At 44.7% G+C, this 13,924-nt stretch overlaps 1 protein-coding gene across 1 annotated transcript in view; it reads right to left on the reverse strand.

Moving 5' to 3' along the window:
- LOC126293584 (aminopeptidase N-like) overlaps positions 1-13,924 on the reverse strand; it is a 155,445-nt gene that overhangs the window by 44,405 nt on the left and 97,116 nt on the right. The window contains exons 7-8 of the mRNA XM_049986859.1: positions 12,388-12,571; positions 3,796-3,952 (exon numbers count right to left, since the gene is read on the reverse strand). Coding sequence (XP_049842816.1) covers positions 3,796-3,952; positions 12,388-12,571 — 341 coding nt within the window. The remainder of the gene's footprint in view (positions 1-3,795; positions 3,953-12,387; positions 12,572-13,924) is intronic.

Below are 13,924 nucleotides of genomic sequence, written 5' to 3' on the forward strand. Positions count from 1 at the left end.
TTTTTGAGTAGGAACCCCCATTTTGATTACATATTCGTGTAGTACGTAAGGAAATAGGAATGTTTTACTTGGAACACTTTTTTCGGTTTGTGATAGATGGCGCTGTAATAGTCACAAACATATGGCTCACAATTTTAGACGAACAGTTGGTAACAGGCAGGTCTTCTAAATTAAAATACAGAACGTAGGTATGTTTGAACATTTTATTTCGATTGTTCCAATCTGATACATGGACCTTTGTGAACTTATCATTTCTGAGAACGTATGGTGTTACAGCGTCATCACCTGTAAATACCACATTAATGCAATAAATGCTCAAAATGATGTCAGTCAACTTCAGTGCATTTGGCAAAAAGTGTAACGATATTCCTCTCAACAGCGAGTAGTTCGCCTTCCGTAATGTTCGCACATGCATCGACAAAGCGCTGACGCAAGGCGTCAGGCGTTGTCGGTAGATCACGATAGCGGATATTCTTCAACTTTCCCCACAGAAAGAAATCCGGGGACGTCAGATCCGGTGAACGTACGGGCCATGGTATGGTGCTTCGACGACCAATCCACCTGTCATGAAATATGCTATTCAATACCGCTTCAACCGCACGCGAGCTATGTGCCGGACATCCATCATGTTGGAAGTACATCGCCATTCTGTCATGCAGTGAACCATCTTGTAGTAACATCGGTAGAGCATTACGTAGGAAATCAGCATACATTGCACCATTTAGATTGCCATCGATAAAATGGGGGACAATTATCCTTCCTCCCATAATGCAGCACCATACATTAACCCTCCCAGTTCGCTTATGTTCAACTGTCATCGTCCCGTAATTTCTCTTGTGCCCAGTGGCAGAACTGTACACGATGTTCAAAGTCGTCGCCATGCAATTCCTGGTGCATAGAAATATGGTACGGGGCTGATGTAGCATTCTCAACACCGACGTTTTTGAGATTCCCGATTCTCGCGCAATTTGTCTGCTACTGATGTGCGGATTAGCCGCGACAGCAGCTAAAACACCTACTTGGGCACCATCATTTGTTGCAGGTCGCCGTCCGGAGTGGCCGTGCGGTTCTAGGCGCTACAGTCTGGAGCCGAGCGACCGCTGCGGTCGCAGGTTCGAATCCTGCCTCGGGCATGGATGTGTGTGATGTCCTTAGGTTAGTTAGGTTTAATTAGTTCTAAGTTCTAGGAGACTGATTACCTCAGAAGTTAAGTCGCATAGTGCTCGGAGCCATTTGAACCATCTGAATTTGTTGCAGGTCGTGTTGACGTTTCTCATGTTGCTGAACACTCCCTGTTTCTCTAAACAACGTAACTATCCGGCGAACGGTCATGACACTTGGATGATGATGTCCAGACTACCGAGCAGCATACATAGCCCACGGCCGTTGCTCATTTTCATCACAGAAGCCATACACCTTTTCCGCAGTAATCTGCCCCTGCAGTGTAGTGCATATATGACTAGCGATGGGCCAACTAACATAAGTGTCTACAGACTATGTTGTTGTATGACTTATGGATATGTGTGCTAGCACTATGTAACAGCATCACCTATGTATTTAATAGTAATGACAACGACATATAAATGTGTCAGCTCATTTTAGGTTGACATGGCCTAATAGCCATAACATGTGAGTAACATGCTCACGCAATTGCATTTTTATGCAGTGTAATCGGCAGAATATCAAGATACACAACGAATTTATTAAACAGTTTAAAAGCATTCTGTATTTTCAGCTTCACTTGAGAATGGCCTAAGGCATAAATTGCAATACTGAAATAAAAAAAGTATCACTGTTACTGGCGTAAATATGATGTCTCTTACAAAGTTGCAAGTCTATTCGTCCATACACATGTCCACAGCCGCCTTTCACTCCTGTGATGTACAGCCCACGGTGCATCCCAACTGCTTCAGTGCCGTTTATGAATAGTGCCACTTGGCCGTGCACTGATCCTTTAACCAAAGCAGTCTGTAAGCTTAACCGTTTCGGAAATGTTTCCACCCTTGGAGCGAAAGCCATTGACCATGTACGTCAGATAAATCGCTCCATTTCCGCATTTGGACAACGACTGCATTGTTTTCGGCGTCCCCCCCCCCCCCCCCCCCCCCCCGACACACTTTCTCAGGGTGTTTCCCAAGAGCGAGCAAAAATGTACCAGGACGTATAGAATGCTCCACTGAATTGACATAGGGAACCTGGGGGTCAGAGAAGGCAGCTTAAGGAGATATGGCAGTAAACTTTTCTATTGCTTTGTCTGTCATTATTGTTTTCCAGCTCTTTTTTCAAATAACATAGTACTCTTCTGTTTATTTGCGTGTAGGCTTTTTATCTCCTGCAAGGAAACGAGGAGGACGAGGAGGACGAGTCTGATTGCTTGGAAGTCATGATGCACGGCTTTCCCTACTTCACTTATCCATAAGTATTTCGAACAACAGGAATGGCCACGTGTGGGATGAGAAGAACCCTCAAGCTGTATTAGAATCACATCATCAAGTACGTTTTGCTGTGAATATCTGGGCTGGAGTTGTAAGTGACAATGTGACTGGGCCACGTCTTCTACCTGGCCATCTGAAAGGCCACCTTTACTTGAGATTTGTGCAAACAGTTCAACCTGAATTGTTGGAGAACGTACCCTTGACTCCTCGTCAGAGGATATGGATACACCGCCTCTCTTCAGAGTAAACGTCCACAACCTTCTCATTGCTGTATTTCTTGGTCGCTGGATTGGAAGGGGAGGTCGTATGTCATGGTCTGCGAGGTCACCTGACCTGAATCCCCTTCATTATTCCCTGTGGGGATATCTAAAGTCACTTGTGTATGAGACCCCAGTGGATACGGACATGTCATTAGTTGCCAGAGTAGAATCTGCCTGTGACGCGATTTGACACACCATAGTGCTTCAGAACCTTGTTCACCAGTGTCATGCTTGCACTGACGTTGACTGCTGTAAGTTTCAGCACATTTTGAAAGATACAGTGCAGGTGGTGTGGTCATGGTGTCAGTGGTGGTATCTGCAGTTAACTGTGTAAAAGAGCACAGGGTAATGTGATTTTATTCCTGTTGCCTCCTGAATCTGGCTTCTCCCATCCCAGGTTCTCTACTTCAAATTATTTAGTGGAGCATCCTCTCTGTCCTGTTAAATTTTTGGACCCTCTTATGGAAACACCCTGTGTATACTCCACTGCTGCTAAAGCCACCTGCCATCTGTATTGGTTTTTGCATTTTGATATCGAACATAGGTGGTGGTCACCTTCAGCTGAAAGTATCATGTACATAAGCGGGCCACAGATAAATGGGCATTTATTCCACCAACAGTACAGGCCGCAGATGGGGAAATCCACTGACGTAGACGACTGAGACGCAGGCCATATTGTCATATCTGGGAACGAGTTTCATTCAAACTGCGAAGCTGGTCAGCTGTTCATGTGGTGCCACAGTGAGGATCTGTGGATTTCGATGAAGGTTGGGTGACAAGGTGTCCAATGCCTCATCACAGCACATGAAGGTCAGAATTGTCCACTGCATAAAGCGGTACAGGCGGCCATGTCTGGCAGAGCTGACGACTGAGAACGATGCTGGTGCAGGCACAAATGATTCAGTCCACATTTTTGAGAAATGTCGCTCTGTTGCAAACGAACTCCAAGTGTTCCCACGTTGATCCAATGGCATCGCCAAATACGAGTCCCATGGGATCATCGAGATTGGATCTACATCTACAGATACACAGCACAGCAAAACAGGCATACTTGCAGCTGTGTGATAACGAATCGGAAGCACTGAACCACGGTGACTTACCTTTGTTGTAGGCGATGTCGTCGAAGCGGGCCATCACCTCAGACGGGCTGCCCGCAGGAGCGGTGAGTGCCTGTGAAGAGCTGGAGGAGTCAGACGAGAGGCCAGTGTGCACGTACATCACCACAAACTGCTCGTCCAGCTTCCAGTCCCTCTCCACCTGTCAGACCGAGACACAAGTCGTCAAGCCTGAATCACTGATGCATAACACCACTAAACGAGACAGGTAGCCCAGTGTCAGCACATTTCAGAAGCAGTGGCAAAGTTTGGAAGTGTATCTGATGATATAAGTGTCTATGGGTAATGATACCAAGGTTTTCCTTTTGCATTGCCAGAGGGGCCCCAATTTGCACCACTATGTATCTAGTAGCTCAAGACCCATGAGACACTCAAACACTTTTCCGTCATTTAGCAGGGAGTCTGAGAGTATCTACCAACAGCATCAAACATCATCTTCAAAAATGCTCCCCAAAAATTTAGTCTGTTAAAGAATACGAACACACTGTACCACTGGCCATGGGTGGAGAACATTGACCACGGCTGTCCATACCAAACGCTACAGCCATAATTCACCAGGTTGTCAGACAGTCCACATACAATCTTTGTCTGAAGGGCCAGTCCTTCAAAACAGTTCACTTTCGATCATTGGCCAGGAATGAAAACTACCCACAGGAAATCACAGAATTGCCATCTTACTTTTAACTGCACAATGAGTGAAAAGGTAGTCCCACAGATGGAGTGACTTACCCACTGTTGAGGCTAGACCACCCCAGATTCTTACCTATTTTCTATACAGTCACTCCAAAGAGTAGCACCTTTTATCACTGATAGGGTGTGGACACTGTCAACCAGTGTCCATGAGGAACTGTACTATTCATTTAACTGTATAGAGAATGAAGAGACAGTGCACAGACCAGACTTCTATTGAGACTAGAGTGCAGCAGACTCTCAGCTATTTCGCACACAATCCATGGTCGAAGATTTTGATATTTTCAAGAGGATTACTTTCTGCTGATGGCCTAGACCAGAAACTGTCAAACTGTGTCGATGGAGAGCCACGTTGATGTCGTCATTATCCAGGTATGTGTGAAGACAGACCCATCGCTGAGGCCAGTATGCTGCGGCCTCTGTTGCCAACAGTTGCTAGTGTAGACAGCCAGCCAGTGGCTGCAAGGGGGCACAGGGGAGCAGGCTCCAGGCATATGTACAGTGAACAAGGACTGAGAGTCCCCACTGACCAGGTGTAGCCACTGACATACCTAGAGTTCCACTCGCTGTCATCCACTCCTCATGGATGCACCGGAGTTCGAATCAGACTGGTCGTGTTGCCGAGATGTCTCTGCCTCGTTTGTCGACTTGCCTATGACAGTTCGGTGTTAACTACACCTCTCATGCCTTCTGTCAGTGTCTGTTGTCTGTCCCCACGTATCAAATCGAGTGGTCCAAAACCGTAAGGGTGATTAAAGTGCAGTCTGCCACGGTGTTTGTTCCGAGAGATAAGGGCTCTCAGGTACAAATGACAAGCACAGAGTGAAGGACACGACACTACAAATAACCCACCAGCATGAGCCACGAAATACATAACTGGCAGACGACATAACAGTAACGTCAGGCTAATTTCAGATTATGAAGTTGTGATGTATTATTTGGAAAAGCTGTACAAACATTCACATAGATTATAGTAAGATGTTGTACAATAATTGGAAACTTGCTTCAAATGTTCAGAAATGTAAAATTTTGCGTTTCACATAATTAAAAATGTTTCCCATGGGTACAGTATCAGTGAGTCATATTTGGAACCAGCAGACTCATACAAAAATCTAGGTGTAGTAATTGGTGGGATTTTAAAATGGGATGATTACACAGACACAGGAGCATGTGAAACAGATTTTGGTTCATTAGCAGGATAGCGGGAAAATGAAATCTGCCTGCGAAGAAGACTGAATACGAAACACCCATCTGACCCAACTTGGAATATTGATCAGTTGTGTGGGTGCCGCACCAGGTACGAGTAACAGGGGATATTGAATACGTACAAATAAGCGGAGCACGGATGGTCACAGGTCTGTCCGACCTATAAGTGAGATTCACCGAGATTCTGAAGGACCAAAAATGGGAGACACTTGCTCTTAGGTCGCAATTATTTCGCGAAAGACTGTGCACAAAATTTCAAGAGCCAATTTCAAATGAGGAACCTAGGCATGTGATGCAACCGCCTACATTTTACTCTACAGGGATCGTGAAGGAAATCAAAACCACGGGTCCTGCTTGGTAGTGTCCGAGATGACCTCAGACTACAGTCTATTGGATATCTTGCCAATGAGACAGGACGTAAAGGTCAGACAGTGCATACTGTCGAAGAGTATTTCCAAGGGCGGCAATGACATACCAAAATGTATCTGCCTAACATGTCAGTAGTGGCGAAACAATACCTATCGGAATTAAGTAGACTGGATTTCGGCCATACTGATTTTCTGACGGAGACATGCAATTTCTGGGACTCTGTCGTTAAAGAATGGCAACACCCCCTCGAGAGGCCTCAGAACCCACAGTCAGTTTGGCTCAAAAGAGGATGGAGATGTCCCACAACGAACTGATTTTGGGGTCAGGTGGAGGAACAGGGCAGGTGCTATCAGCACGTGTACCTGTGCGTTAATCTAAGATGTGAATCTAGAATGGGTCAACGAGACGTCAGGAGGAGTAAGGGAGGAGATGCTGGGTGCAGACTTTGGACAGACTGGCAAATCAGAGGGGTGGGGGACAGATGAAGGGCAAAGATAAAAGCACCACACAAACCCTAAAGTAGTAACTCCATCAGCTCACCTGACGATGGCGATGTGATAACTTGCTGAAGTATTGTGTCCATCGGATGCTAACATCCGGCCATCCACCTATGAAATATTTAGTCACGAAGTACGCTACGAGAAGCTGAAGAAGCGCAACTAGTTACAGCACGCAAGAAGGCATTTAAGCGATCATGCTCCCCACATATTCATACAGAATGTGAACGGTAAGACGGAAGTACCCTTTGCGATGCACTTTACAGCCTAAGTAGACAGCCGAAAAAAAATTTGTACATCTGAAAATGACAGCATATACCACCTGGGAGATAGTAAATGTACTGATAATGGCTTCGGGGATAGTAAATGTACTGATAACAGTTTCGGGTATAGTAAATGTGCTTATAATGGTTTCAGGGATAGTAAATGTACTGATAATGGTTTAGAGGATAGTAAATGTACTGATAATGGTTTTGGGATAGTAAATGTACTGATAATGGTTTTAGAGGATAGTAAATATACTGATAATGGTTTAGAGGATAGTAAATGTACTGATAATGGTTTTGAGGATAGTAAATATACTGATAATGGTTTTGAGGATAGTAAATATACTGATAATGGTTTTGAGGATAGTAAATGTACTGATAATGGTTTCGGGATAGTAAATGTACTGATAATGGTTTATAGGATAGTAAATGTGCTGATAATGGTTTTGAGGATAGTAAATGTACTGATAATGGTTTAGAGGATAGTAAATGTGCTGATAATGGTTTCAGGGGTAGTAAATGTGCTGATAATGGTTTAGAGGATAGTAAATGTACTGATAATGGTTTTGAGGATAGTAAATATACTGATAATGGTTTTGAGGATAGTAAATGTACTGATAATGGTTTCGAGATAGTAAATGTACTGATAATGGTTTAGAGGATAGTAAATGTTCTGATAATGGTTTAGAGGATAGTAAATGTGCTGATAATGGTTTTGAGGTTAGTAAATGTACTGATAATGGTTTAGAGGATAGTAAATGTGCTGATAATGGTTTCAGGGGTAGTAAATGTGCTGATAATGGTTTAGAGGATAGTAAATGTACTGATAATGGTTTTGAGGATAGTAAATGTACTGATAATGGTTTTGGGATAGTAAATGTACTGATAATGGTTTAGAGGATAGTAAATGTACTGATAATGGTTTAGAGGATAGTAATTGTGCTGATAATGGTTTTGAGGATAGTAAATGTACTGATAATGGTTTAGAGGATAGTAAATGTACTGATAATGGTTTACAGGATAGTAAATGTGCTGATAATGGTTTCAGGGGTAGTAAATGTGCTGATAATGGTTTAGAGGATAGTAAATGTACTGATAATGGTTTCAGGGATAGTAAATGTACTGATAATGGTTTAGATGATAGTAAATGTACTGATAATGGTTTAGAGGATAGTAAATGTGCTGATAATGGTTTTGAGGATAGTAAATGTACTGATAATGGTTTTGAGGATAGTAAATGTGCTGATAATGGTTTCAGGGGTAGTAAATGTGCTGATAACGGTTTAGAGGATAGTAAATGTACTGATAATGGTTTCAGGGATAGTAAATGTACTGATAATGGTTTAGAGGATAGTAAATGTACTGATAATGGTTTAGAGGATAGTAAATGTACTGATAATGGTTTTGAGGATAGTAAATATACTGATAATGGTTTTGAGGATAGTAAATGTACTGATAATGGTTTGGGGATAGTAAATGTACTGATAATGGTTTTGGGGATAGTAAATCTACTGATAATGGTTTCAACGTCGTCCACCAATAGCGTAGTGGAATAGCTGCCAGAGCGTCATCTGCGCAGTGCGTGGGTCGTGCACGTGCCATCTCTTATTTTACATCCCTTTTTTTGCGTGCTGCCAACTCGTTATGTCAGTTTCAATATCTACTGTCACTGAGTTGCTGCTGGTATGCCCGTGAGAGGCAGCAGCTGCGCCTACCGATATAGCCCTCACGAGTTATCTTTGCTGGACTGCTATTGCTTCCTGGTGGTCGTCTGTCGTGGAGAGAGTGCAGTTCCGACCTCCCAGCCGGGGAGTTGGAACGCACGACTAGTTCAGTCGGGTGGAGCAGCAGTGAGGCCCGCATGTCCATGGCTCGCCCGACTGTTGCCGCCACGCATCACTTGAGCGGGGGACCGTCTTCGTGGATCGTCGGCCGGTCGTCCTACCGGAAGACGTGATTTGGCTCGCCGATCGGTTATGGGTTGGCTGTGAGTGTGAGTGTGTGTGTGTGTGTGTGTGTATCGACTGCCGATTTCTTTTCTTGATTGCACAGCCACTGCTTAGTGTCGTTCAAGTCTTCGTCCAAATGTTTGTCAAACTGTGTGGGTAGTTGGTGTCATTTCCATTGGCAACTTGTTTTAAACGCTGTCGGCGTACTGGCAGTGAGTCGGTTGGTTGGTGTGGATCAGCCAGGAAATTTCCGCTCGGCGCAGTTGTCCGGGCCCGCTGGCGGTCTCTACGCAGTGTCACAGTGTGTGGGAGCTGTTCCGATTGGTACGAGGTTCGTGGCTCACCGACCCAGGACGTCAAAGTTGAGTAGTGATTTAATTACCGAAACCAGTCTGTTAACATTGTGCCGTTGGTTTTTATGGGTCGCTGTTTGGGAGGTAGTCCCGTGAGCAACAGCGAGTGTTCGAGTTGCCGAAGGTTTAGCTACCATCCAGTAGAGTTTAACTATATTTCGGTTATCTGAAGTCCAAGTTCATCAGCGGAATTTTCTGCCTTGTGGCCGTTAGAGTTCCGGTTACCTGCCCTGGCCGCAGACGTAAAATTCAGGCAGTGTCCTTTCCTAAATGTGTAGTCGCTGTCCAACATGTGTGTGTAGTTTTGACAGCTTATGCATACTTGCTTGTGGGTGGCTACGCCTTTTACGTTTTGGCTTTCGAGTTCATTGCTCGTAGCTGATGGTTGGAATTTTTATGCTTTTAGTTGGGTTTTAAATAATGGGCCTTCAGTCGTTTTAAAATTGAAACATTCTTACTTGTTAAGTCTTGCAGTGTTTGGGCCTTCAGCCTCATTTTTTTCTGGCTTAAGCTTTGGGCCTTCTGTCTTTGAAAATTTATTGTGGTTGGTGTTGTTGTTATGGTCTCCAGTCCTGAGACTGTTTTGATGCAGCTCTCCATGCTACTCTATCCTGTGCAAGCTGCTTCATCTCCCAGTACGTACTGCAGCCTACATCCTTCTGAATCTGCTTAGTGTATTCATCTCTTGGTCTCCCTCTACGATTTTTACCCTCCACGCTGCTCTCCAATACTAAACTGGTGATCCCTTGATGCCTCAGAACTTGTCCTACTAACCGATCCCTTCTTCTAGTCAAGTTGTGCGACAGACAACTCTTCTTCCCAATTCTATTCAATACCTCCTTATTAGTTATGTGATCTACCCATCTAATCTTCAGCATTCTTCTGTAGCACCACATTGCGAAAGCTTCTATTCTCTTCTTGTCCCAACTATTTATCGTCCCTGTTTCACTTCCATACATGGCTACAGGCCATACAAATACTTTCACAAACGACTTCCTGACACTTAAATCTATACTTGAAGTTAACAAATTTCTCTTCTTCAGAAACGCTTTCCTTGCCATTCCAGTCTATTGTGGTTATGTTTTTAAATAATTAACTTTCAGTCGTTTTAAAATTAAAATTTCTCTCTTGTCAAGTCTTAGATTGTTTGGGGCTTCAGCCTCATTTGAAATACTATTTAAGGATAGGACCTTGCTCATTCTGCCTTTTGAAAATTTGTTGTAGTTGTGTTTCAAATCATGGACCTTCAGCCGGTTTAAAAATTAAAGCCATAAGACTATGTGACATTCAGTCCATATTTAAGCTCGGAAATTTGCGCTGTAATGTTTGTTCAACTAAATTAAAGTTAAATGTGTTCGAGTGTGACTGACTGCCGACTATTTTTGGCCCATTTCCACAACTACCTGTTTTGGCCTGCCCATTTAACCAGGCGTTTCACATTTAATAGTTGTTGTTGTTGGGATGTTTAAGGGGGACTAAACAGCTAAGGTCATCAGTCCCCCCACATTTAATAGGGAATGTCCACAGAGAGAAGGCTCAGTGTGGTGCAAATAGGTGAGGCAAGCAGGCAACCATGCTGTGGAGACGAACTCGTCCTTTCTTCAGCCAACTGAGTGAGTTTGAAAGGGACCAAACTGTGGCATTCCTTCCGGCGAACTGCCACAAAAGTCGGACATGCTGCGTCAGCTGTCCAACGATGCTGGTGCGAGTAGTTGCGTGAACATCCCCATACCCGCAGACAGAGCTCTGAACGTCCAGGCAGCACAGACGCCCGTCATGATCGTCGTATGGTAAGAGCAGCAGTGGCGGATCTTACAGCTACCACAGCACGGGCAAGACAGCTTGTGAGCGCAGACTACAGGCACGCACACCCACTCCACAACACCGACATGCACGCTAGACTGGTGTCATCAGAGGGTCACTTGGAAGATGAATGGTGCGCCGTGATCTGTTCTGAAAGCAGAATCTGCCTGTACGGAAGTTACGGTCGCTTGCGCATACGACATACTCCTGGTGAGTGCTGTCTGCCATGGTGCATTCGCCGAACACACACTGGCCCCACCTGGGGCCTTAAGATCTGCGGTGCGATAAACTAGAACTCTCGTACACATTTGGCATTTCTGGAACGGGCGCTATCCAGCGCTCGGTAGGTGCTGAATGTTGTTAAGCCTGCTCTCGGAGGGTGAATGCTCCCCCGCACACTGCCGGTGAAACTCAATGTATACTGCAAGATGTGCAGGAACTTCCCTGGCTAGATCAATCTCCAAACTTGCTTTCAGTCGAGTAAGTGTGGCACATGATGGGAGGAAAAGTCATGCTCACGACTCTTACAGAGACTCTTACAGAGTTACATTAGCAGCTGGACAAAGCGTGGCACAGTCCACCTCAGGACGGAATTCGCCATCTATGCAATAGACTGGATGTCGGAGTCAGCACCTGCATTGCCACGCATTTAGGCTACACCACTTACTGATATCAATCTATCTATCACTTGAGGCTTATCCCACAGTTATGAAGGGTCAGGCATCGTTTATCGGATTTGGCATGTTAATGTTTAAGGGGTGGCCGGATACCCCGTACCGCCCGGGACGGAATTAGTGTACCCCAACTGTCTGCGTCGAGTGGAATCCATGGAATAGTGCGAATGTGTCCAGATGTCTGTGAGCCGTGGAACTGAGGCGGAACATGGGGATCATCCCAGTATTCACCTAGAGGGATGTGGAAAACCGCCTAAAAACCACATGTAGGCTGGCCGGCACAGCGGCCCTCGTCGTTAATCCACCAGGGCCGGCGCGCCAACCCGAGTCCAGGAAGCAGCACATTAACGCTCTCGGTTACCCTGGCGGGTCACTTACTAATATGAGCGTCTCAGCATAAATCGATACCTGGTACCTCAGAATCGCTTCTGCTATTTATCTGTAAATGTAATTTGTGCACTCCATATTCCCTGTTGCTACCGTAAATCGTGAGATAGTTGGAAACCTCTAAAACGGTGGACTATTTTTTTTTTCATCAGTGCAATTACTTGTAGATATAGATAATAGGAAGTGATATCAAATGCAGTAAACAAATACAATGAGGTGTGTCGCGAGTGGACGTGTTGGACCGTGGTTTCACCCATCCTTGGGTCAGGTAAGGTAGCACTCTGATCTACAAAAAATGTGTGTACTTTTTCAGGAATCAAACTCTGTCCTGCCACCTCTGAACAGCCCTGCAGGCTGTCTAGCTAGCGCCGCTGAAGACTCACCTCCTGCGTCGCGAAGTACTCGAAGAAGGTGGCGAAGCCCTCGTTGATCCAGATGACGTCCCACCAGCGCGGGCTGACCAGGTCGCCGAACCACTGGTGCGCCAGCTCGTGCGCGATCACCGTCGCGATTCTCTGCTTGTCGTACTGGTCAGACACCTGCTCCGCCCACAAGATCAGCCGCTCTCTGCAAACGTACGGTCACCTGCTGTGCATTTTCAGCCACTGGCGGCGTAACGAATAGCCCACGCAATTTCGGGCATTCAGCCGAGCAAATATGCTGAAGAGCCAAAGAAACTGGTACACCTGCCTAATATCGTGTAGGCCCCCAGCGAGCACGCAAAAGTGCCGCAACACGACGTGACATCGAATAATGTCTGAAGTAGTGCTGGAGGGTACTGACACCATGAATCCTTCAGGGCTTCTGAACAGCGGGCTACAACACATCCCAGATATGCTCAGTAATGTTCCAGTCTGGGGAGTATGGTGGCCAACGGAAGTGTTTAAACTCAGAAGAGTGTTTGCTAGAGCCACTCTGTAGCAATTCTGGACGTGTGGCGTGATGCATTGTCTTCCTGAAACTGTCCAGTTCGTCGGAATGCCCAATGGACATGAACAGATGCAGGTGATCAGACGGGGTGCTTACGCATGTCTCGACTGCCAGAGTCCTATGTAGACGTATCAGCAATTACAGCCCTCGGTCACAAAATTTATGCCTTTTGATCAGGTTTCGACACTTCTATGAGTGTCTTCAACAGAAATCAAATATTCAAATTGGCCTATAACATAAATGTAAAATTATGGGAAAACATTTTATGCAAAAGTCCAAGTACTGGCTAACGGTACAGGAAAGAAACAGTACTTACGTGTCACGTATACCCTACGAGGGTCACTCCAAAAGAAGTTGTAATGGTACTTGAATTACGTAAGCATTATGGTACCTCACCTGAATCTCTCGATACCAGTAATATTCTACTGTATTTCTGTTAACTACTTAACATATTTCTGAGACAACATTCAGATTTGATTTCATTTGTGATACATCGATATGTTTATATTGCAATGATATTATTCTTATGTGTATTCTTTCTTTTGTTACTATGATCTTTGACGTACTTGTAACTCTGATTTTTGGGCGCGTAAGCGATTATTAGTTAGTTGCTAAGTTGTTAGAGAGTCGGACCTTGAGAAAGTTAAGTCGTGGACATCATGTTGGAAAGACGAATATTGTCGTCAGCTTATAAAATGTGAACTATAACAGTGACTGTGAGGAAGATGTTTTCACGTATGTTTTGTATTGTGAAGTGATGTTTGTGTCTCACGTGATATTGCAATAAAAGCAATTAAAAGGAAGTGTAACTTAATTTCGGAGTGCTGATTATGTTTTTACTTGTCCAGCAAAAGTGTAATCTTCAAGGATGGTTTGTGAAGCGCATCTACATAAATTTTGAATATAGGAGAATAAAACCTAGGCCTTTTTGCATCCGAGATTGGAATCATAACCACCTAGATTTTCAACGATTGAGTCATGATTTTGCGA

The sequence above is a fragment of the Schistocerca gregaria genome, chromosome 10, assembly GCF_023897955.1.
Source record: "Schistocerca gregaria isolate iqSchGreg1 chromosome 10, iqSchGreg1.2, whole genome shotgun sequence".
Lineage (NCBI taxonomy): Eukaryota > Metazoa > Arthropoda > Insecta > Orthoptera > Acrididae > Schistocerca > Schistocerca gregaria.